The sequence below is a fragment of the Hippichthys cyanospilos genome, chromosome 15, assembly GCF_059441005.1.
Source record: "Hippichthys cyanospilos isolate Australia breed blue-spotted pipefish chromosome 15, RoL_Hcya_1.0, whole genome shotgun sequence".
Lineage (NCBI taxonomy): Eukaryota > Metazoa > Chordata > Actinopteri > Syngnathiformes > Syngnathidae > Hippichthys > Hippichthys cyanospilos.
The window spans coordinates 13,425,001-13,451,239 of NC_142383.1; the positions used below are offsets into that span (position 1 = coordinate 13,425,001).

General features: G+C 37.4%; 1 protein-coding gene across 2 annotated transcripts in view; it reads right to left on the minus strand.

Annotated features, from left to right (window-relative positions):
• rimbp2a (RIMS binding protein 2a) overlaps positions 1-23,317 on the minus strand; it is a 60,333-nt gene extending 37,016 nt beyond the window's left edge. Inside the window, exons 1-2 of one of the 2 annotated variants that reach the window (XM_088435206.1) lie at positions 23,179-23,317; positions 17,612-17,749 (exon numbers count right to left, since the gene is read on the minus strand). In XM_088435206.1, coding sequence (XP_088291332.1) covers positions 17,612-17,749; positions 23,179-23,316 — 276 coding nt within the window. In that variant the 5' untranslated portion in view covers position 23,317. Of the gene's footprint in view, positions 1-11,115; positions 11,247-17,611; positions 17,750-23,178 lie in introns of those variants that run through there. The other variant, XM_088435207.1, reaches the window with a different exon arrangement.
• Positions 23,318-26,239: the final 2,922 nt, after the last annotated feature.

Consider the following 26,239-nt stretch of genomic DNA (forward strand, 5'->3'; position numbering starts at 1 on the left):
ACCTTTAATTGAAAGCCTTCATGTAGTAGATTTTTAATATTAACTACATTATATAGACAATGTGTAATTGCTCTCTTATTCCATTTTTACAGTGTTTGAGAATTAAGTAAAAGAAAATAACATGGCCCTTACATCTTTCCATTTTCCTGTATGTGGTCCTCAGAGGAAAAAGTTTAGACACCCCTAATAGAGTTTGTGATGTCATTTGGCATTTTTCTGCAAAATCCTCTTAACACACCCCTTGTGTGATAAAAACAGGAGTAAAATCTGAGCAGACGCCAAGGCGCCTACGGGATATTTCTTTTTCTGGCCATTCCTGCTTCGAATGTTCTTGCTTGTACATGTCAGACAGTGTGGGGTGTGAATCTGAGACAAATCAGTTTTATGGGTTAAAAGGTGACAGAGGAGCGAAGGGAAAATGTCGAGTGCTGGCGTCAAGAGAGATTAACTTCTCTTAGTCTCCACCACGTATAGCGCGCATATCGTCATTCGCCTCACTCTTCTTCAGCATCCCCGCTGAGTCATCCTCGGATCACTTCCTAGAATGTTTGTCACCGTGCTATTCTTTTTTTTTTTTCCATTTTCATTGAGATTAGCGCCGCGTAATTCGAGTAACTCGATTAAAAAACAAAAACGCACCCGCTTATTAATATACACATCAAGTATTTATTTTGAAGTTGTTCCCCGCAGCATGTCGTGCTGCAAGAGAACAAGACTAGTTTTTTTTTTCCTGGAACTGTTGCACTGGATTCAAGATTCAAGAGGTTTCCAAAATCACGTTCAATCGTCGATACAAGTCACTAAAAAACAAATTAATTGACAAACGGCATTAATTTCAAGTGTTTACTAGTGCCTTCCATTAGAACCACGTCTATCTTTGGAGTGCTCCATATAGGCTGGCGTGATAGACTTTGAGGCCGACAGCGTGACACAATTGCTGTTCCTACTGATCACTTTTTAACAAACCAAGCACAAGTTCACCCCTTGTCACGTTGTGGCCACTCCTCTGGCTACCCACAACGAAAATAAAATGTACGCAACAGTGGACACAAATGAAGAGTCCGGGTCTAAGGAGGATATGTGAAAACTGGAAGTGAATATATGTAAATATTTTCCATATTTTTCCAACTATAAGCCGCAACTTTTTTCTCATGACTTGAGCCCTGTGGCTAATAGTCCAGTGTGACTTATCTGCACTTTTTTGGAGGGGCTAACCACCAGGAGGCACTCCATGTATTTTTTTTTGTGTTTTTTTTATTATGTATGATTTTATATATATGAATTATGTGCAATGTGCTTTTATGTTGACACGGTTGATGTAAGCAAGCAATTTTAAAAAAGTGTTCAAAAAATGCTAAAATATGGTATAAAATTACTATGTACCATATTTTTGTGGATATATCTGATGTTATGACCTGCAGCTTACAGTCCCATGCAGTTTAACCATGACAAAAATAGTTGTTGTTTTTTTTGGGCTCCTTTTTTGGTGGTGCAGCTTATGTACCTGTGCAGCTTGTAGTCCCAAAAATACAGTAGTTAATTTTGTGAAGCATATAAAGATGAAATAATGCGAATGGCTCAAATAAAGTTTTACGAGGAGTGAATAAGGGAGGCCCTGATGTGGAATATTATGAGAAAATGAAAACCTTTAAATGTGTTAACTTTTGACATGGTAAAACACTTCCTAAAGTCAATTGAATGAGCTGAATATTTTGAATTTAAAAGTGGATATGATGCATGTGTAATATTGAACCTGCAATGGAATGGAGAATTTTTTTTGTTTGGGGGAGCATGATTTTTTTTTTTTTTTTTATGAATATAGAATTTTAGGTGATTTTCTTTGTATTTTGGGGAAGAAACATGAAACATGTTGAAGTCAGAATTGTGAAACTCGCTCATAAAAGGCGGCAGGAATAGCGCGTCAAAAAAAAGTGCGAGGACTAGATCACACGAAAAGAGGCCGCACATGTGCATAACGTCTGAGCCTATATGTGATGCGTATACGCCGCATGTGGAGCAACCTCGGGCTAAAGCGTTGACCTCTCTCGAGAATACAACCGCCTCCCGGGAACATGAGGGCGCAGGAGCATGTATACCGACGTATGCGTGCTGTTGGTACAATATGTAATGGATGAAGACTACAGAAGCAGTCAATGCGCGTGAAAGAGCCATACAAAGCCTCCAGTCACATTGATTACAAAACACTTTTGATGTGAACAGGACCTCGCGTTCCCCTGAGCCGCACAAAGCACATCACAGGAGCGGGGAAATAAGTTCAGAAGAAGATCAGCGTAATGCAAATGAGGAGGCCCAAAAGCTGGTAAGGGATTACACGTGCTTGGAAGGACCTTCACGCGTGCTTGCAGAATGCTTGGGTGGCTCCGACGGGCCGCCTCAGACAACAAACGCGTGCAAGCCGGCATCTCGATGATCAAGCGCGCACAAAGAAGCCGAGAAATCATCTCGTGGGCGAGAATCTGCAGGCCACTTTGCAAAAGACCCTGCGGGTTCACATCCAGGGCCACAATCTACAAACACACTCTCGTGACCCCAATTTTCCGCGAAACATATAACAAGTATTCACAGGAGCTAAATAATTCACGCCCGACCCCATTGCACACTTGCTAAAATGCACAGCCTGCTAGAAATACACACAAAGCATCCAAGCATGGATTTTTTTTTTTCTCAATGGTTTTCTGCAATCTGGAAGCACACAGACGAGTCTATTTATCTTCAACAGCAGCTATTTGTATATCAGCATGAAAGAGCAAAAAGAAACAAATCTGCAATACTAAGTAGTAGAGCACGATTGATACGAATGTTTTTATGGCCTAGATTTCGGACAATTCATCGTCAAAATTATATTGACTTGAATAGTAAGGACAGCAGTTTTACTTGCATACAAATGTTGCAAATAGTTAGATAAAGGTGAAAAGTTTAAAAAATGGAAAAATATGGGCCATTTGGATGATGATTTGGCCGATAAATGAAATAACTTGAATAACTTGCCATAACCTGAAGCTTTAATTAGCCAACCGATTAATCGGTCGCACCCTAGTATGAAGAGGAAAACAGGCTTTTTTCTGGCCAAGATTAAATGATTTTTTTTTTGCACCCAATGACAATTCCAGTATTTCCAATAATATAGTGATGCAATGAAATGAAATGAAAATATCGGAATTCACAACGCTCATGTCTGAGCTTAAGTTCTTCCAGTCCCCCCCCCACAAAAACGTTTTTTCTAAAATCAGAAAATATATACTGTAATTCATGAAATTGTATGTATTATTACAATTATTTAGTAATATATTCACTGTAAGTTATTGAAAAAAAAATAGAAATAAATACATTAAATCGAAGAGCTGGACTGCGTACGTCTTTGGTATTGAATGAGGTAATGATAGGGATGGCCGGATCCCAATCATGTAATCGCAAATCGAACCCGATCATATCATTTTCATTTTCTGCTGATTATGATCAGGAAAACGATTAAGGTTAGGAAAAATATAGATGATATGGTATATATATATATATATATATATATATATATATATATATATATATATATATATATATATATCATGTATATACAGTACCAGTATATATACTTTTTTCAAGAGCTAGAAAAATACACCGATATTGCCAACATATGAATCAATTTATGTGTACCATACATAAAACAGTGGGAAACAACGGGAATAAACACAGTTGGAGAACTTTAGCCGTATAAATCTTTTGTACATTTTTCTTGTAAACAAAAGAAAGAAAAAATGAAAAGGATTCCGATTTCTGTCCTTAAGAGATACCATTGGTAAGATACCAAGGTATCAAATCGGGATTTGGTATGAGCAGATCCGCAAAAAGATGACTTGGACTCAGTCGCAAAAAAAAAAAATGTGATTGGGACATCGCTAGCTGATGATGTGATAAAATAGAATATGAAGTAAAAAGTGTTTGCCGCCAACATTTCCTTCTATTGTGTCTCTCTTGGCCATATGGGGGCAGTGTTGTACACTTACACAAAAAGAAGACTTCCACAACTAACTTATAGAAAGAATAAAACACGAATATCAAATATTTACCTGTGACTATTATTAAATGTTGAGGGTTAGCAATTTGTGGCTAGCAAATGCATTAGCCTGTCTATACTGCTGCGCATTGTTTGTTAGCATTAGCCTGTAGCAAAAATATGCAGTTTAGTTGGAGAGTCAACCTCAACTTATAGTGGCAGAAAACAGGTCGAAGCCTTTTCCTGTTTTTTCAACGTTTCACTATCTGTCAAACCGCCGCTCCCTGCGGTGAGTTGACTCGATTTTTTTTCCTCGGCTTTGGTTTATTTTTGACAGAGGGAACGTAAACAAAGACGTTGGCGAAAGGCCGCAACGTGAATGCGGATAAGACATCATAACAGGAAGGCTCAGGTGCCGAAGCCCCAGCGGCTCAGCGCAAATAGGTGAGAGTTACAGCAGAACAAGAGCTGTCATGTCACCTGAATCGGATTGCTCTACGTGACATTGCCGACTCCTCGCTGACTCCTTCCCTCAATACGTGCCCTTTCGGCAAAGGCTCCCACTGCAGATGCTATCAAGAAAGACTGAGCGGCGGGACGAGTAAGAGTCAAACAAAAGCGCCTGCGAAGACAACTAAAGGAGGAGAAAAATTAAATTACCAGGGGACACCCGATTAGCGATGTGGAATTAACAGATCTTCTATCAGCGTGTGTCTGCCCTAAAGGCTTCCTCTCGCCTGGCGTGGGGAGATTAGCGAGCAAGCAAAGCGAACAACAAGAAAACTTATACGAGGGTGCTTTGAGTCACGCTGTGCCAAAAAATTGTAAGAGATCGTATAACTTCGAGGGCACTAAGGCTTTGAGTGGTCCGCTGGAGTCTCCTCGCTTTCAATTGATTCTCTGTAAGATGAATCCGTTACATTTGTAGCCTTCCCTTTTAAATAGTGCCTGTCCTAATTAGAGTCCTCTGCAAAATGCGCAAACACACACATATTTATAATATATATATATATATATATATATATATATATATATATATATATATATATATATATATATATATATATATATATATATATATATATATATATATATATATATATATATATATATGAATGGCCTAATTTGTCAACAGTTTTCATGTATGAGGGGTACCGCATTATAAGGCGCATAGAATAGAAGCTACAGTAGTGGATGGAGTTGTGTTAGGCATCCACTAGATGGAGCTGCGCTATAAGGAATGTCAACAAAACAATCAGATCAGTCAAATTGTATTAATAGACAATCAGAATTGGAGAATAAAAGATCATTTGTGGAATGTACTGAAAAATACCTCTTGATTACATTAAAAGACTGTTTAGGTCAATGCCAAGTGGAATAAAAATTTGAAAGACTAGAATTCTGATTCAAATAAATATTAAACTGAATTGTTTTAATCAAAAACAACCAAAACCCTTCAAATATATTGTTTTGTTGATTGAAAAACTGCAGTTTTGACATCTTGTCTTCATTCAAAATTAAATAGCATATCGAAATTTCAGACAGGGTGTTTTAAAACTCTGAATTGCAAAAAGTGCATTTATAATTGAAATGCAGAGGTAGAAATATAAGAATGTACATGGCAATTTAAGTTATTTTATTGTTTCGCGTCACAAAAATGAAAACTTGCACCGGATCATAAGGCGCACTGTCTGCTTTTGAGAAAATTCAACGCTTTTAGGTGTGCGAAAAATACGGTGTGCGTACATACATGAAGCAAAAATTTCGAGTGGCACTTGTGTGCTGTTTGTGATATTTTTTGACCCCTTCAGATTGTAATCAGATTGCATTTCAGGGTGAGGAAATTCAATGAATTTTCAATCAATTTCAATCAATTTAATTAATTTTCAGTGCATTCGTGTTTATCTTTGAACCAAGAGCTCCATCTAGAGGAGTAATAAAACATCCCAGGTGCTTCACGAAGCTTCATATTCTCATCACAAATTTTTACTGGACCTGGAGTGAATACGACAAAATATTCACTTTTTTCTCTTAAAAATAAAAGTAAAGAAAAAGTAAAAACTCACTAACGAAAGTGAAAACCGGTAAGCGAGGCATGAGTGAGTTTCACTGTTTTCAGTTTTTTCTTTCTGAGATGTGCGCATGCTCGGGGGCCAACAACGAGGCGCTCTAAAGCAGCCTGGGAAAGTGTATTTCTTCAGTGTCACATTTTTTCCGGATATTATGTTACGCGAGTTCAAGTAAATCACCTGCATATCAAGCACTGCCCCAATTCCATTTTATTACTGACTTTCATCCGACATCCACTCTCCTTTTGGCCCCGCCCGCTTCCATTTTCCTCCCGCAGTGCTCCATCCTCCCTTTAAATATGTCTTGTGTGCATGTTGAAAAGCTGCCAGGAAACACGAGGAGGAAAAGTTGCTTCGATTTCATTCCCTTCCGCGCTCTTCCCGTCGGCTAAATGGCGTCGACACTTATGGCGTGTACGCTGCCAATCAATATGGCACTCGCTCATCTTCGAGCTCGACTACGGGAGCTTCACATGTTGCATGAACACGCACGCAAAGAGGGGTGGGGTGGAGTGGTTGCCATGGAGATGGCTCTCCGGCAGGTTCCTGGATTGATAGAAACAACATTTAACAAATCGAACGCTCTTTAACTCATTCAATGCCAGAGACGTATTTTCACGTTTTTAAGAGTTCAGACATTCAATCACAGATGCTTAAGTATCGATTTAGTACTTAAGTATCTGGAAATTAATGTCCTCAAAATACTTAAGTATTGATTGAATACTTAAGTATCTGGGATTTAATGTCTGGATTTAAAAGAAAGAAATAACGTGAAAATACGTCCCTGGCATTGAATGGGTTAATAGGGTCCAAATTCAAACAACGCTGGGAAGCTGCTGGTTGAGTCAGAGAATGTTTAGCGTTTCAAATCACAGTTTTGTTAATATTTATGAAAATATTTTCACAGTCCCAGGGCAAGGATACGCTATCTGTGTCAACAATTGCATATGCTAAACAAAAAACAAAAAAATCCTTTACTGTGAGTCATGAGGGGTTTATTTTAGTTCATATTTGGGTACGGGCCAATAGGAAGGGATCACTTGGTGAAATTTTAAAGGGGAGTGAGAAAAGGATAAAAAAAAAAACAAAGATGTGTCTCCTTGTTGAAGCGTGAACTACAAATAAAACAGATTATTACGCTGCAAAGGTTTGTTTTGCGTTTTTCTCTTGAAACTAAAAGTCAATTAAAAATTACTGTAAAAAATACTGTCACGAAAACAGGTAAGAGAGACATGAGTGAGTTTCTGCTTTCTGAGATGTGCGCATGTAAGAGATCGAAAAACTTGCACAATTGTCGATTCCAGGAGTTATAGAGTTAAAAAATTCATAGGACAAAAAAAACAAGATTTCGATCTTGGATTTATGGCACGTTGTTTATTTTTTTATGTAAACAAACAAAAAAACACCCAAGGAAAATGCTTTGTTTCATTCATGTAAAGAGTAATTGCAATTAAATATTTTTTTTTTTTTTGTTTCAGGCACTTTGATGCACTGGTTATTTTTTTTCAGATTTAGACTAACCTGTAACTTGTATAAACGCTGTAAAAAAATAATTAATAGTTGTTGAAAGTTGATTTTTATTACTTTTTTTCTTTTGTTAATATTAAAAAGGATACAGGTTTAGGAATACTTATTCAATTTTTATTTTATATATATATATATATATATATATATATATATATATATATATATATATATATATATATATATATATATATATATATATATATATATATGGATGGATAGATAGATAGATAGATAGATAGATAGATAGATAGATAGATAGATAGATAGATAGATAGATAGATAGATAGATAATCTTATTTATAGACAGCATGTTGAGTTGGGGGGGGGCAAAAAAATGTCTTTCCTGGGGGGCTTGGCAAAATATAATTTAGAAGCACTGTGTTATTTCAACCAATCTGTTTATTGAGTGTACACAAGACGCGAATACTCCTTTGCTATTTTGCGTTTTAGCTCCTCATCAGCAAAAAGAGGCAACATATCACTTTGAATTGCCTTTTCTTATACGTCAATTATTGCAGAACAGGCGTGAGCGAAGTCTTGCCTCCGTGATTACAAACGACACAAATGCTCAGTGAGAGCACGCGTGTAAATAATAGAGTGAAAACGTGTGGGTGTACAGCATGTATGAAAAAAGCCGTGATGTGGAATGTCACATAGTGTATAGTGAGCTCATCCATGTGCAACTGGACTTCCGTTTGAAGGTAACCGCCACAAGTTTTTCATATCAATCATGTTCTCTCCTCCTAGCCCTCGGGCCGAGCACATTTAGATGACAAACCACAAGGCGGAGATGAATGACGTAAGAGGAACCTTGAGGGAGTTTGTCCGTATATAAAAAAAAATGGAATGGATTAAAGAAGAAAGAGGTGACATTACTCAGGCAAAATAAAAATGAAAAATACGGCAATATGCCGAAACGGCATCGCTGTCTGCACAATGTTTCTTTTCTCACGTCTGACATATTTCTTGTTTGGCCTCTCGCCCGCCCACACATGCATCAAGCATATGCACTGGGAAAGTAAACTCCATGCGGGCTTACCCATCAATAAGTCTTTTTTTTTTTTTGCTGATGACATACACCGCTATTCTCCTGCTTTATCATTCGCTTGAGGGTGGAGCCTATTTGCTGACTTTGGAGTCACCAAAATTTGCAAGGCACATACAATATAGACCCGGGGTGTCCAACATATGGCCCACGGGCCAGATCTGGCCCACGAGGTGGTTTAATGCAGTCCGCATGATGATTTAAAAGATGAATAGGACTGAACCCATTACTCAGCTGTCCATAATACCGTAAAGCCCTTGCGCGTGTTAAAGGATTCACTCATTCATGGTTCTGTCCTGTTAATTCTGTTATTGAAAAATAACAAAAAACTGTTAAAAAGCGCATTGTCTCGAGCTGCTATCAGCCCCAACTTACGCTCATGCTTGATCACAATAAAATGATTTTCTCAGTCCTCCATGTTACTTTTACAAGCGATAACCAGATGAGTATTGCAACTTACATGCGGAAAAACTTGCTGATTGCTTTAGTGACAAAATGTGGAACACTTTAGCAGTATTCGCGTTAGCACTAGCATCTAGCGTCAACAAGCTACCACACAGTGAGGGTCAACGTAGTATGATAAACAGTTGTGTTTCTTTTTAAATGTATTATGTTTACAGCTTAGCAGGTAGCACTCAGCGCTTCGTATTTGACGTGACGTCATTATTTCTTCTTTTGTGTTTCCAACTTTCACCGTCATGTATATTATTACGTGGGTGCCACCCAGTGTACATAAAGAGACACTACCGCACCAGTTTATTTCATTCAATTCAGCAAACTTCACTATACTCCTTGCAAAGAAGTTGTACAACCACAGATTTTGATTGGGGCATTTTCGTTCCTCTGGATAGTTGTGTTTTATTGCATTTATTTATTTTACTTCATCGTATTATGTGTTTTATACAAAATATTTTATGACCAAATGGAAAAACGGTCATAGAAATTTACTATGATTTCATACAATTTAAGGTAAAACGCTATAGGAAGTTATTTTTCTTTATTTATCTTAGTTTTTTTTGTCTTTTGTTTTTTTTTCAACAATATATTTACAGTCAGCCCCTTTATTTGCAAAGAAATGGGACTATGCCAGCGTCCTAGCAAAAATGTACATGCAATTGTGATAATAACAAATTTTTAGATAAATAGGATGAATTTACCTGTCCGCCCCACTTGAAAAAAAATTTCCTCCATGCGACCCCCTAAGCTAAAATGAATTTGACCCCCCTGGTATATAAAGAGAATCATTCATACTTTTACTCATGGGAACAATAAAGTAAACATAACATAACCATTTACGCACAGCCCTAGCCTGCGATTCCGACCAAGAATCTAAGAAGTGTGAGGCAAACACTATTTTGGCGTGCTGCCAGCTTCCAAAATGACAATGATGAATGAGGGTGAAGCCGAATCCTTCCAAAAATTCTTCATGAGAACCCGAAAATGCTGATGTGTACATTTTTATGAATAAAATATAATAAAACCTGAGAGCTGCAAGCTATCTAGTCCCCGAACAACAATGCACTCATGTTTAGTTTAAAAAAAAAAAAAAAAATGTCACAGGTGCTTCATGAAGCTTCGCCTTCTCATTGCTAATTTTAAAAACACCTTTTCCACTTGCTGTGGACAGAAAATGACATTAGGTGCTTAAGGCTTGGTTAACTATTCATCACACCGTGAATTTCTGCAGTTTTGGTCATGTGACATTCCCAAACTGAGCTGTGATTGGCCATTACCTGACCTTGGAGCACGTGATGTCATTTTTCAGTCGACAAAAGTTTTTAAAGGTTAATCAGTTTTTAAAGACGAATTATAGACAAAATACCAACTTTTTTTTTTAAAAAAGTAAAATTTTAAAATGGACTAAGATGAAAACAAATGCTGGCAAGAGAGACATGAGTGAGTTATAACTCCCGACACCTGGCAACCTCGCCACATGCAGGAACCAGGAAAAGCTCAGGTTACCAAAGACAGATCATATCAACACACACACTCACACTATACCCACTACACACACAAACACACACTTGAGACATCAATTTGTTTGACAAAGCGGCCGCATATTTGACTCCACCCCCCTCATGCCTGCGAACATGTGTACGCATCTTTCCAGCCCGATAACGTCACTCCCCGTGCATGCGTACAAAAGGAAAAGAATAATATGATTACAGCTGAAGGCAAACCCCACCCCCTCACCTTAAACACACACTCCACACACCCGCACATCTCCAAACAGGTGGCTCCGCTTAAGTCAAGAAACACAGACGCCGCCTACGTTTTCACGTAGAATCCCTCCATCTCTCATCTCCCGCAGCCATCGCACATGCATTCAGGTTGCTCCCATGCAGACGCCCGGCTATGCTAACCCTTCGGCACTATATATAGGAGGCGGCTGGATGAAACACTTGAAAGAAACGATGCGGCGCAGTGGCGGAAGGGCGAGCGGAGAAAGCCGAGTCGATATTTACCGCGTGAGGCTAAGAGCGGCACATGTTGACGGAGGTGTCGCTTCCTTTCCTTCTCTGGGTGGGGAATTGGCAAACGGCTGCAGCATCAGCAGCAGCATCAGTGGCAGCTCCGGGGCCTGCGTCTTTCTCCCTCTCTCTCTCTCTCTCCCTCTCTCTCTCTCTCTCTCTCTCTCTCTTATCTCCGCCCCCTCGTCTACACACTCCCCCCCCCTCCCGCCACCTTTGCAAGACCCTCCTCCCAAACACCCTTCCTCCATCGTTTCTTCCCCTTTGCTCTTCCTCTGTGCTCAATTTCCTCTCTGCACAAATTCACGCAGTTGAATGATAATCAGCAAGCTCCACCGGTGGGCTTCTCTTTGGCTGTATCGGCACTATGCAGCAAATGAGAAGAACCCGAGCAGCGCAACGCTCTCATTAGCTTACAGGCTTTGGCCGTGACACTAACTGAGCATCATCGAGATTGATGCCGCATCGGCTTTATTACGTCCGCAAAAAGCGTCCTACGCTGATGACTCTCCGTGGTGTTATTAATAGACAGAAGATCCGAGCCAGTCTTGAAATTTTAGAGAGGAGGCGGATTTGTGATGCTGGATATTTGAGCTCTTAATATAGTGTGAAATAAGGCAGCTGCTCATGATAATCAAAGAAAAAAAACCTTCGGATTCAATGAGACACAACGTTATAACCCTGTAAATGCAAAATTATTGAGTATGTAGATGAAGCAGTTTCTGGAGAAAATGCGGGTGAATGCTGAAAGCTGAATAAAAAAAATATTGGAAGCATGTAGAATGATGTGGAATGCATTGAATTATGAATGATATGGAATGGAATTGAACTATGTGGAATCAGGCGGAGAAAATGTTAAATTTGTGCTGTTTAGAAATTGGGGCGAAAACTAGTAGGGATGAGCTGAGCAAATTATTGTTGGAACTTTTGAGTTGTTCAACAGGTGTGGAAATTACAGACCGTGAAATTTAAATGTTGTCTTGTTTTGAAATTTTAAAAAAATCAAAAGATGAACAGAGCAGTTTAAATGCATAGCATGAATCAGGCAAAAAAAATGTAATTTCCAATTTCCGATTAATTTAATTGTAAAAAAAAGTTGAAGAGTTTGAATTCGGAACGTTTAAATCAGTCAAACACTGCGGTAATGAAGCGAAAAAAACAGAAGATTAAAATATAGACATTTTTTTAAACAAAACTGAAACAGAACAATTTAAATTTAGGACATGAGAATTGGTTAAAAAAAAGTTAAATTACTGCTAAAATCTAGAAAAAAATATGGTAAAAATCATCGTGAATAGTTCAAAGTTGGAACTCTTAGAATTTGTCAAAATTGCAGAAATTATGTCTTATGATTAAACAGCAGACTAAGCTAGCACGCTAACATCACAAACTAATACGCTAACTGCTATCTTAACGCTTGTGCGGTATTTTGACCATTTTTGGGTCATTTTCTTCCACATCATTCTCGCAATATTATACCCAAGGGATGGAACATTTGTGGTAGTGTGATAACTTGCCATGTTGACCTTTGACATATTGTCACCGTCTGGGTGAAATTTCAGCTCCCTAGTGTCTTCTTCCAATGCATTCTCTTTAATGTGAAAGGCATTTGATGTAAAGCTCAAAGGATTGGACAAAATACCAAACACGTTGGTTCATAAATAGGTTCCTTGAAAGACGCAAAACAGGAAGTGCAACAACATCCATTTTTCTTCTTCACAATTAAACATAGAAAACAAAGCAGCTCTGTAACCACGGAAACACTAAATAAACACCAAATTTTTCTTCAGGTGCCAGAATATGTATAGAGTAAGTCATGAAAAATCATAAAAATCATCGTAAGTCATAAAAATGGCCTGGTGGCACCACTGTTTATTTATTGCTGGCCTTATTTAAATTCCTACAATATTTCCTCACATTTCATATTATTCTTCTCTCATTTTGCTCGAATGTTTTATACATGATTGGTAGCGAACGACTCATTCTTTTCCCACTTTAGAATACTAAATGGCTTTTTTTTTCTTATTAATTAGCAATGACATCACTTTTTCTTTACATAGAAATATAAAAACATTGATTGTGGCCTGACAAGCAGCAGAAAACCGGTTTTACCCTCGCCGCTACCTCGGATATGAGCTTTTTGTAGACTGACAGACTTATGAAAGCCCCTGTATATATAATAATCAATAATGTATAAGAGAATGATGGAAAGGTGGGCTTTCTTATTACTGCGACAATAAAGTCCCATTGTATTTTGTCACAGTCACGCCGCGGCAAAAAATTGCTCTCCCGATTCATTCATTAACCAAAAGCGAGCCCATTTAGCACATTTCCCGAGTAATACAAACAAAAGCGGGAGCTTATATAACACCGACGCTCATTTTCATCCGTCGGGATCGAAAGCACGGTGTGGCTGCGCAACGGCAAATCCAATATCCAAATTGACCATCCAGAAGATGCCCGGGCTATAATTTCTGACTGACAGGAATCTGTCTGATTTACAGTACATCACATCACGTTAGCTTGGAGCAAGCATGAAGCTGCGCAGGCCTCGGCGGTGACCTCAGACCACCCAGTCGTCTGAAGAGTAGCTACAGGAAGTAAGAGGAGGGGAGGCTAGTCCAAATAGGCATGAAAAGAGCTGGAAATGCATGGGAGCAAAAGGGCAGGAAGGGGAGTAGAGGGGAAGCATCTATTTGGAAAAAAGCTATATTTGTAAGCTAATTGCCTGTTCAAAACGGAGGCGTCGCGCCTCGCTGTGCGCCGCGCCTGATATTGAAACAATTCACGGCATCATTATATTATAATGGTAACACAAACACGAGTCATGAAAGTCAAGCAGTCTTGTTGTGTGGTGAGAAAAACGCCAGTTGTAACTGGAGAATTGACACATTATTGCTGGAAACGTTCATAATTTTAGGTCCTGCTTAATGCACTTCAATAAACATTTTACGACAAGTTAAAAATAGCTCACTCTCCAAATATCTCCATCCTGATCAAAATTAAAATCCATAAGCATATTATGGCTAATCAGACAGATAACATATCCCTCATAAGTAAATATAATATGCATAAAAGATACATAATATCTCATATGTGTAGTATATATAATCTATATTACATATACAGTATGCATACATGTTATATAATTTTCACTGTGAATTAATAAGGGTAAATAAAGGTTGAAATTTCATCATTTCGATTTAAACGTATTGGTAAGTTAAAGAGAAAAAAGTAAACTGGAAACGGATTAAAATTTACTTCAAAGGTAAATGTTACTGAAGTGTACATTTACTTAACAAAAGCACTTGGACTGAAAATTAAAAACATTATTCATAAGAGTTTATGTTGTTTATTTATTTATGGGTTTTGTTATATTAATTGATCATGTATATTTTGTATCTACACAAAATGATAGGTTTTTTTTTCCTAAATAACTTTTTTTATGGTATTGTGTAGTTTATGTGTTTTTTTTTATTAATGTAATTTTACATTTATTTAATTTTAGACATATTGGCAAGTTAAAAAGAAAAAAAATAGTTTGGAAACATGGTTTAATATTTACTTCAAAGGTAAATATAACTGGAATGTACATTTACTTAACAAAAGCTAAATTCAAAATTAAAAACATCATTCATGATGGCTTATTTTGCTTATTTATGGGTTTTGTTTTATTTATCGATCATTTATATTTTGATCCTACAGAATATGATAGCGTTTTTTTTCCTAAATAACTTGTTTATGGCATAGTGTAGTTTGTGTTTTTTATTCATGTAATTATACATGTATTCATTTTTATTTTTTAATAATGCCTGTTGTGCATAAAGCGTGATCTTTGTGATTTTATTACACATGCATTTGCTTTCTTTTATTTTTACATGTGCTTTATTTTTCTTATTGATGTTTTTTTTGTTCTTTTTTTTTGTCTGTTACATTTGAAATGCATGAGTTTTTCTGATATACTTAGTAAATCCAGATTAATATATGCATAGTAGAAAAAGTCACTTGCATGGAAGAAATTTATCAGGTCAAAGAAAGAATATTCCGCTTTAAAATACTGTGAATTTTCACAACAGACTGTGGGCGGTGACAATAGCAGCTGCATTCATGTAACGTGTGATGCGAATGGACGCTATGGCTTATTATTAAACCAGTTTTGTGTGAAAATCTGTTTAAGTATATATTACTTGGTGCGCTGGGGTTCAACAACACAGCTATTGAGGATTATTGACTAGACAGTTATTCCTATTTACTGCGGGACAACCTATACAATCACAAGGTCTACTGTCAACTGTATACAAGTGTCGCCATGGAAACATCATCCAAGGTGACAGCTGTGGCCTTTTCAGTAGTGGCCACACAAAACAACAGGTCACCTGATACAACGAGGCTACCTTTCTCCAACTGATTGTTTCCAGGCAACCAGAGCACAGATTCGGTTTTCTTTCCGGGAAACTGTCTCTTTTATATACTTCTTTGACATTTACAACAAAGACAGAGCATCGGTTTGAACAAGTGCAGATACAAAAATCTAATTGCTCTGGACAAACTGGCCTGCTAGCCATGTTTAGTGGTGCATCATTTCTCTGGAGAGTGTTCATTTTTTTCCTAGCTAAAAAAAAACAGATTTCCTGACATGGAGTGTACACAAAGCGTTCCCAAACTTTCTTGGAAAGTTTGAAAACTAAAGGTTTATGAACATTTTTAATTGAAAGCTACTGCTCCGACAAAAAGAAATTGGATGGGTCATAATTTATCACTATATATAGTCACCATAACACAATTTAGCAATAGGTTGCGTCATGTTCCAATTAATTTGCTCTGAATTTGAAAAGAAAGTATACTGTTCCTTTCAGGTTTGCTGATACCTAAAACCCCCCGAAGTGACTTCATGTACCCCCATTTGAGAGCCACTATGCTACATGAGTGATAGGCATAAAACTACTGGGCCCAAATTTGATCTTTTGACTGGTAAAAGTCCCATCTGAATAACAAAGCATCCTGTGCAGACGGTAACAAAAGTTACAAAAAAACAAAACAAACAAAAAACAGATGTCTCAAAATAGGTCTATTCGAGCTATTAATATTTGAAAATGCACAGCTATGATTTGAAACCCATCCCATTTGGTTTGAATAACCTTTAAATTTTCATAAATAATTACCTGCATGCTGTGTAAACTTTAACAATAATTTACAAGAGGGAAATAATACAAAAAATATTAAAATTGAAGGTCTTAAGTCACCAAATGTGATTCTTTGCCATAAAAAGTTTATTTTAAGGCTACAGTAATTAGAGTTACATTGTGAAGTCAGATTTAGTGTGTGTGTGTGTATGTGTGTGTTTGTGTACCCTCGGTTTTCGGCAGATGGTGAGGACCAAATCCTGGGTTTCACTGTCTTTGTGGGGACCCTTTTGGCAGACACCTCTTTTTGAGGGTCAAGACTTGACGCACTGACTATAAATAAGATCACTATCTATAAAAAAATTGTAAAAGTATACCTAAAAGTTTATCATTTTTTAACATTAACAAAAGAAAGATAAGCAATATAAACCAAATTTCAACAAATGTTCATCATTTTCTACAGTGGGTTACAGCTTAGTCTAAAACAGAAACAAATTCCAAGTGCATCAAAGTGCCTGAAAAAAAAAAGATGAAAATCCTTATTTTATTGCAATTCCACTTCACATGACAAAAATAAAGCCTTTTCCCTAAGGTCATTTGAGAAACATTGGGGTAAGGTAATCTGTTGTGATTGTTAAGGTTAGGGTTAGGGGCTAGGAAATGCATTATGTCAAACCAATGTCCCCAACCCACCCTTGTTTGTGTGTGTTTTTGTGTGTGTGCATATGTGTGTTTGTGATGGTGTGGTGTGAAATTTCATTTCAGCACCACCTCGTGGCAATTGACATTTTAACATCAATAGGTCAATATTTACTCATCATATACTGAATAGAATAAGCCCACCTCTTGCACATATTCTCATTCTAAACTAACCCATTCATATTTTACGTGAACATTAACAAACAAAGGCGATTGCGTTCGAAAGGTTTTAAGGACGGTCTGCATCACACAGATATACGCGCAAGATTGATCTCGAAAACCGGATATTACTAGGTCAGGTTTTGCATCAGTGTCAGCCATCAAGCTGTCACTTCCCCTGCGCCATCCCATGTGTGCTCAAATGGGCGTGTTGCCAGGGCGACCGTTCACACGCCTTGCCATCCGAGACCACCTGGGAGAGGCTTCAACATGCACCAATGCGCGCATAAACGTACAGTGCTAACAATGCCAATGCGCCCACACACAGCTGTGCACAATAGCCACTCGACCACATTTTCATCCATATCTATAAATAGGCAAGCGCATGCTAGGCATAACAACTTACAGCTGATTTGGTCACAACATGTTAAAACTGAGATTCCAAAAATGGCACACGTCAAAAGAAGTCGCCCGTAAAATAAATAAATAAATAAATAAAAAGTTGTTACCAGTTTGCGGTATTGTTTCTTCTCTTGACGAAGAGCAGCTACTTCTTGTCTCAAAACTCGATTCCTCTCTTCCAGGAGGAAAAAGAGGTTCACATTTTGGAACGAATCGCCGACTTGGGACGGAGCCTCTGACTTTGCCTGAAAGAAAAGAAATAAGGGGAGATGCTAATCGGAAACTTTTCATCAATGATTAACAGAGGTTTCGGAAAGTACATTTTGAAAACAAAGATTTAAATAAAATGGTATCATTGACATACACTTTGAAAACAAGTATTTAAAATGGACTCAACTTTTTGGGGTTACTCTTATGATATAACTTTTTGGGCTGAAAAAATAAACCCCCTAGGACTTTTGAAAAACCTTTGTGCATTATTCTTCTAACCCTTCCTCCAAAAAAGTGACAAAACTGTCCATTTTAAAGTCTTTAAAACATGTGGACTTTTGAGGTTTTTTTCCTTGTTTTGTTTATTAGTTTTTCGAGATGTTCTAAATTCAAATTTAAGCTCAGTGAAGCACTTTAATCATTGTCTTTTCAATAAATTATGTCCTTTGCAGCAGTACGTTGTTGCTCAGATTATCATTAATTTACTGAACCAGTCAAAATAGTCGAAAATACAGAAATAATGGTAAGAAGAAATAGGAGGTGAAGATGATGATGATGAAGAAGAGGAAGACAAGAAGAAAACGTAGAAGATGAAAAAGAAGAGAGGTGAAGAAGAAACAAAAGAATAACAAGAGCAAGGAAAAAAGAAAGAAGAAAAGAATGGAAAAGGAGAATGTATAAAAGAAAGATGAGGAAGAAGAGGAAGAAAAAGAACAAAGGAGAAGGTAAAAAAGAAAGAAGAAGAAAGAGCAAAGGAAAGAAGAAGAAACTAGAAAAGGAAAAAGAAATGAAAATGAAGAAATAGAAGAACAAGAATAAGAAAATACAAAGGAGAAAAATAAGAAGGCAAAGAAGAAATAGAAGAACAATGACAAGAAAAAAGAAAACTAGGGCAAAATAGAAGAAACTAGAAGTAAAAGAAGGGAAAGAAGAAGAGAAATAAGGTGAAGAAGAAATTGAAGAACAAGAAAAAAGAAGAAAAATACGTTGAAGAAATAAGAAAAGAAAAGAAGAGAAAGAAAGGAGGAGAGGAAGAAAGAAAAAGAAGAAAGGAAAAGGGCAAAAAGACAGAAGAAAGAAAAGAAGAAACTAGAAGAAGGGGAAAAGAAAAGGAGAAGAAGAAATAGAACAGAGAAGAAGAAAAAAGAAAAAGGAGAAAAATAAAAAGGCAAAGAAGAAGAAACTAAAAAAAAGAGAAGAGGAATAAGAAGAAATAGAAGAGATAAAGAAGAAAGAAGAACAAGGACAAGAAAAAAAGGAGAAAAAAGGGGCAAAGAAGAAGAAACTTTTTTTAATTACCTTTATTTAACAACTTTTTTCCAACTTTAGACAAACATAAAACATTTTGGCATGGCTTGAAGAAAGAGAAGGGGAAGAAGAAGAAGTGAAGAAGAAGAACAATGACAATAAAAAAAAGAAAAATGAGGTGATGAAGCAGAACAAGAAAAAGAAGAAAAAGAGCAAAACGAAAAGCAAAGGTCACGAAGGTCAACGAGAAGAAAAAAAAGAGAAATAAGAAAAAGAATAAAAAGCAAAAAGTAGAAAACAGGATTAAGAAGAAATACATATATTTAAATTCCCCTTTGTTTCAAAGCATAATTTGCATGCATGCTTTTTACAAACATTCTCCTATTGTATTTCTTAAGTAATGGATTAACGCTTGAAGTAAACATGCGATCTGAAGTGATTGGCGGCTTTGAAACACGCTTGTGGTTGCGGCTTGTCAGGCATCCCCTGAGGTAATCTCATACTTGACTCTGAGTCATTTAACTAGATTGTCATATCGCCATCTGGCGAGTGAGTGATACACATACTCGCATCGCTGCCGCAGCGAGGCCGAGCCCGTCCGAGCACTAAATGAATCAAACCCATAAAGCCTCGACATTCGAAGAACATCCTCGGTCTTCCCGCCTCCCCCCTTTCTCGCGGGCGCCGCTTTGCTTTCAGCCGCAGACGGAAAAGCATCCGGCGCACCAAGCCGATCCGCGTCGCATCCCGAATGAGCTTTTTGTGCCTACCTAGAAGGCCTCCATCCCAAAACCACTCGCTTCCCTTCCTAGTCAAATCCAAATCTGGCGTGTGTGTTTGTGGAGTTCCGATTCTGTCTAATCCGCAGCTTTAATAGCGTGCCGAGTGTGTGCAAAGCTGTAGCTGGCTGCGAGTCAGTGTGAGCAAAGACACTTGCGGTGGCTTCATGTCACTGTCACACACACGGAGACGTTTGCTCAGTCTTGTCCCTGCGTGAGTAGTAGCTTCACACTCGCTGCTCCTTTATCCACCCACACGTCCATATATCGCAGCTCTTGCACGGAGTGGACGTGCGCACGCCATTCTCCACTGACCACAGGGAAAGAAGCCTTTTAAATGTTCACGACGTTCATTAGGGCGAGGAGAACATTCTACATGAGAAAAATCTTACACGACACAGGATGAAAACGTCACGGGAACTATGCATCCTAAACACCGGTGCGTCTCATATTTTACGGTAATCGCCCCTGCACAGTGGTGGCCTACAAGTAAAACATTTAATATCAGAGATCTCAAACATCAGTCCACACTGGCTCGCTTAAAAACACTCGATTAAAACAATTAAGATCATTTTCAAGATCCTGCAGAGCTTGCCGATGAGGTCATCATTTGAATCAGGTTTGCGGCCCTCGAGGACTGCAGTTAATATTGTGTATTGTGTATATATGTTTAATATTGATAGTTGGGGAAGTTGCCAACTCAAGTCTATGTCCTACGACTAGTATACTACATTCTTAAAAAATACATTTAAAAAAGATAACCTTGTTTTAATTCATCCACAAATGGGCAAGTTTAGTTTAGTTTAGAATATGAAAAAAAAAATATGGCACCAATTCGATTAGAAACCACAGCGCCAGAGGAAAAACAACAAGCAACTGTCGGCATGACTGGCAAGATGTCAATCATTCTCGTGGAATTAAACCTGGTAATGCGTTTATAACTTTATAATATTAATAGTTAGGGCAGTTGCCAACTCAGGTCTATGCCCTACAACTAGTATACCATATTCCTAAAAAATTAACTTAAAAAAGATAACCTTGTTTTAATTTATCCACAAATCCGGGCAAGTTTAGTTGAACACAAAGCTGGTATGCTTACATTGAGACAGTCCATAATTTTCTGACCAATTAATGGGGTAGAATATGAAAAAAAAAATCTGGCACCAATCCGATTAGAAACCACAGCGCCAGAGGAAAAACAACAAGCAACTGTCGGCATGACTGGCAAGATGTCAGTCATTCTCGTGGAATTAAACCTTGTAATGTGTTTAGAACTTCAAGCATAAGTATGTAAGCATATGTAAGCATGAGTTGTAGAATATGAAAAAAAAAATCTGGCACCAATTTGATTAGAAACCACAGCGCCAGAGGAAAAACAACAAGCAACTGTCGACATGACTGGCAAGATGTTAGTCATTCTCGTGGAAATGAACATTGTAATGTGTTTATAACTTCATGGAAAGTTATAAACACATATATAGGTAAAAAATGAATTTAAAAAGATAACCTTGTTTTAATTTATCCACAAATCCGGGCAAGTTTAGTTGAACACAAAGCTGGTATGCTTACATTGAGATATTCCATAATTCTCTGACCATTTAAAGGGGTAGAATATGAAAAATATCTGGCACCAATTCAATTAGAAACCACAGCGCCAGAGGAAAAACAACAAGCAACTATCGGCATGACTGGCAAGATGTCAGTCATTCTCGTGGAATTGAACCTTGTAATGTGTTTATAACTTTGGGAAGGAGACACAACGGCGTGCGCGAGTGAGAAGAGAAAGCCGGAACGTACGTTCTGTTCCACTCTGTTACCTAGCAACCTTCGCCGGCCGCCTGTTCGCTTCCATGCTCCAGGAGCATTGTCTTCAGGCAAGACACAGAGCCGTGAGAGTCGGGATTTAGGAGCAGGCGGGGAACTGGATCGGAGGGGAGAATACGCCGTGAAGCCCTCAAAGTCGGAAAACTGCCAAGGCTACTACTGCTTCTATAATATTATCTATAAATTTGTATTACACGTAGAACTATCTTTTTTTTAAACAATAAATTTTAAAAAGGCAATATAAAGCCAACTTTTAACAACTGCTAACTACTTTTTACAGCGTTTATACAGGTTAAAAAATGATGCTAATCCTTATTTTATGATCGACTGAAAATTACACCATTTGTGCTCAAGGTTCGGGTAACGACCAATCATGGCTCGGTTGTTAGTCATGTGATGTTCACAAATTGGGATGTGTCCTCAGCACGTTGTCATTTTCAGTATACTGTACAGCAAGTGGCAAAATAAGTATGACTTTTGTTTGTATTTAATGTTTTTTAATGTTGCATTGGAAACAGTAGTTTTAGAATTAAGAGCAAATGAATTGGAACACAAAGTAACTTAATGCCGAACTGTCTTCTTGTGACTGCCTTGCAAAATGCAAGATGCATACTTTGATTATTAGTGAAATTTGTCTCTAGATGATCCCAAAATAAATCAGATACATGGTCTATCTTCTTGAGAAGTTGAATAAAATGTGTTTCGAGATACATTACAAGTATAGTTCTCAAAGGAGGTATGTAAGATTTTAACAGGTTGTGTGCGGGTATCAGCAAATGTATATTTACTTTTTTTTTTATTGTGTTGATAGGTAAAGTACAATTTCCTTTTCAAATTAAGAGCAAATTAATTGGAACATGAAGCAAGCGCTTGCTAAATTTTGCAAAACTTCCTAAGCCTTTGTTTTGTTAAATTTTATACAGATGTGCATTGTCATCAGTGACGCAAATTTGCAAAACGAGCCAGAAATGAAATAGATGATGTCATTTTCTGCAGTTGCTGAATAAAATACACTTTATGTGCTATTTTGGTCTTTTTTGGCTCTGCTAATGATACAGAAGAGTATTACACAATGATCTTACCCCACATATGGATTAAATAGGACTACAAATGTATCGTAAATTTCAGATTATAAAATGCTATTTTTCTCACCCTTAGAACCATGCGTTTTATAATCCAGCGCGTCTTACTTCGAGTTTTTTTTTTTTTTTTTATGAACCAACAGGGGGCAATCTCCTGGTAAACAAATGAGACAGAAGACGCTATTAAGAGTATTAATTTTGAGTTTGAACAGCTGTTTTACTTTCCACCAGCGGGCTCTCTCCACTAGTAAATGTCATCAGGCATGTTACTATTTTGTTGATACAATATTCAAACAATCAGAGTATGTCGAAATTATGCTCTTATATCTAAACATGCAGTCTGGTGTGGCTCATACATTATTAAAAGAAAATGTTCTGTTGAATTTCTTTTGGCGCGGCTTGTACTCCCGTGCGTTTTATAATCCGAAAAATATGGTAGTTGCCTAGTAGAACCAGACTTCCGCATGATATCTTTTTCTGTGTTGGCAGGGTTCACATTGAACATCGGCCTGCATTACCGCAGTTCAGTACCTTTGCTTTGGAGTGCCAGTGGTGATGGCGCGCGTTCCTGGCAGCGATCGTGGCCAGCTGTCTGTGGATTCGCTGTAACTCCACGTGAGAGTGCCTCAGAAGCTCCTCCACATTAACACCGGATGTGTGATCCCGCATTATCACCTACACAACACCACCAAAAATACACACATGTGAGTCACCATGCAAAAGCAGTCATCGCAACCCCACATAAGCACATGGTCGGTGATTAGGCAAAGGATCTGTTACATGGCGCTTGTTTGTTTATGTGTGCTCCACAAATTACATCTAGTGGCAGCGTCGGTTTTTGCGCCAAGATCCAGCAGAGGGCGCTGGTGTTAACACATCAAGTTACCTTTATTAAACGCAGCAGTCCTCAAATAAGGGTACAATGGAGGGCGCTTGGGGTACGTGAAGGCAGAGAAGGTATGTGCAATTTTAAGAGTCCTTCAGGTTACCAGCAAATTTAATTTAATGCTATTTAAGTCCATGAAAGGATAAGCATAAGTTTCTTTTCAAATTAAGAGCAAATTAATTTGAACGTGAAGCAACATATTGCTAAAATATATTTATAAACTGTTACAAAACGTCCTATAATTTACTATGTTGAATTTGACATGAATGTGCATAGTCGAAAGCGTAGCAAAAAGAAATAAAACAGATGTTACAAGAGCTAGCTTGAGGAGTTGCCTAATAAAACAGGCTTGGAGATGGAAATTCAAATGTAGTTCCAAACCTTTATAACTCAAGACACAGAAGGGAGGGGGTAATTTCTTTTTTCCATCCAAAAATACTTTACAATTCATAGGAAAAAAATAAGTTACATTGAAAAAAGTTTTGAGAACCACTGCTTTAGATAGTACTCATTTACCAGAATTTGACTTTCATACATTGCAACTCAGTGACGCCGTGGTTAGCGTTCGAGTTCAAATTGACCTTGGGTGGAGTTTGCATGTTCTCCCCGAGCCTGCGTGGGTTCTCTCCGTGCTTACTCCCAATCTCCGGCAGGTGTATAAAAAACGCTATCGTTCATAGGCGTGATTGGGTGCCTGAATGGTTATTTGTCTGTGAGCCCTGCAATTGGCTGGAACCAGTTCAGGGTGTCCCCCGCCTACTGCTCAAAACTAGCTGGGATAGGCACCAGCAAGCCTGCGACTCTTGTTAGGATAAGGATGGATGGACTTTCATAAGATGTAAGATATGTAAAATCAATAAAATAATAAACGTAACATTAATTAATGACACAAAAAAAAGCACAAAAAAAATTGAAAAGAAAAATTAATTAACAGTACAAGGAGCTTCTCGTTACTTACTGTGGAATTCCTGATTCTTCTTTCATCAACATCCCATAACTTGGCTCTTTTTCTTATGGACTTGTTTGTCCATATCTCCATGAAATGTCTGCATCAGATCACCAGTGTCCATGTGTAAAAGCTGACTGAAGTGATTGATACATTGCACCAACACGCATGTGCTTAGGGAAGAGGCCGAGCTCCGTTCCGGTTACGTAAGAGAGGATTACAGTTACTCTCGCACAATTACAATAAAATTTATCTGCCACTGCTAAATCCCAGTTTATGTCATCCTTCCTTTGACGTCTGCAAATACACTACTTGTCGTTCGCAACACAGGGACAACTGCATACACCTTTGGACAATTCCAAGAGCGCGCGGTACAGATCTATATAACTGCAAATATAGTATAACTGTGTGTGTGTGTGCGTATGTGTCTCTCTCTCTCTCAAAAATGTTGATCCATGTTTTCCATAGTAAAAAAAACTTTATTTTTATTTAACACAACAATAATTAGTCTACTTTCATAAAGAATGACAAAAATGTGTGTGTGTATATATATATATATATATATATATATATATATATATATATATATATGTATATATATATATATAAATATATATATATACACAGTATATATACATATATACAGTATATACAGTATATATATACATGTATATTTGTCTACATCAGTATATAAATACATGTATATTTGTCTACATGTGTATATATATATATATATATATATATATATATATATATATATATATATACACACACACATACATATACTGTGTGTGTGTGTATATATATATATATATATATATATATATATATATATATATATATATATATATACACATGTAGACAAATATACATGTATATATATATATACTGTATATACTGTATATATACTGTGTATATATACTGTGTATATATACTGTGTATATATATATATATATATATATATATATACACACACACACACATACACACACATCTATACACACACATGGATACACATGTACATGTATGCAGACATTTTTCATATTTTAATGTTTTTGGGGTTTTTTTACTTTTTAGGGGTCATATCATATTGCATTCCTGCTTACTAAATAGTATTAAATATCCTTATGGTTGTGTAATTCTATTATCTGAAGAAAGCTTGTTTTGATGCTAGCTGTTGAGTAGTCTTTAATCCTTATTTTTTTTTTTTTTACTGTACATAGAAATATGTAAAATGTGTCTCATTTTGAAAGTCAAATATGCAGTCATGACATTTCTTTTGATATTTCAGCATAGGTTGCGACTGATTTGAAGATATTTATGTCCTGAGGAAGATTAAACTTGTATACAATAAAATTGGACAAGAATAAGGAATTTATACACTCACCCTTTAAAATGATCTGCGGTTACCTGCATCATCTTGATAGCAATGCTGCATTCTTTTGGCACCTCACCCTCTTGATCTTGGCATGTGACCATCGTGCAGTCCTCATTGTGCGTAATATTAAAAACGTGATACCAACGCAATGCACGATGACGCCTCGTGTTGCTGCTGCCAAAGCCTGACTGAAAATACATGCAGCCTGCGAGCAGTTTTTTGGATGGCGCCTCCCTGATGACTTGCTCTTTTGAGACCCAAGTCCCGAATTGTTTCTCACAGTGTTCTTCGGCCCAAAGGCAGCTTGCTGAGTGGCCATATGGCACACTTCGCATACAGGGAGTAAGATGGGAGAGGGGCGTTTGAGGTTGAGCTCACATTT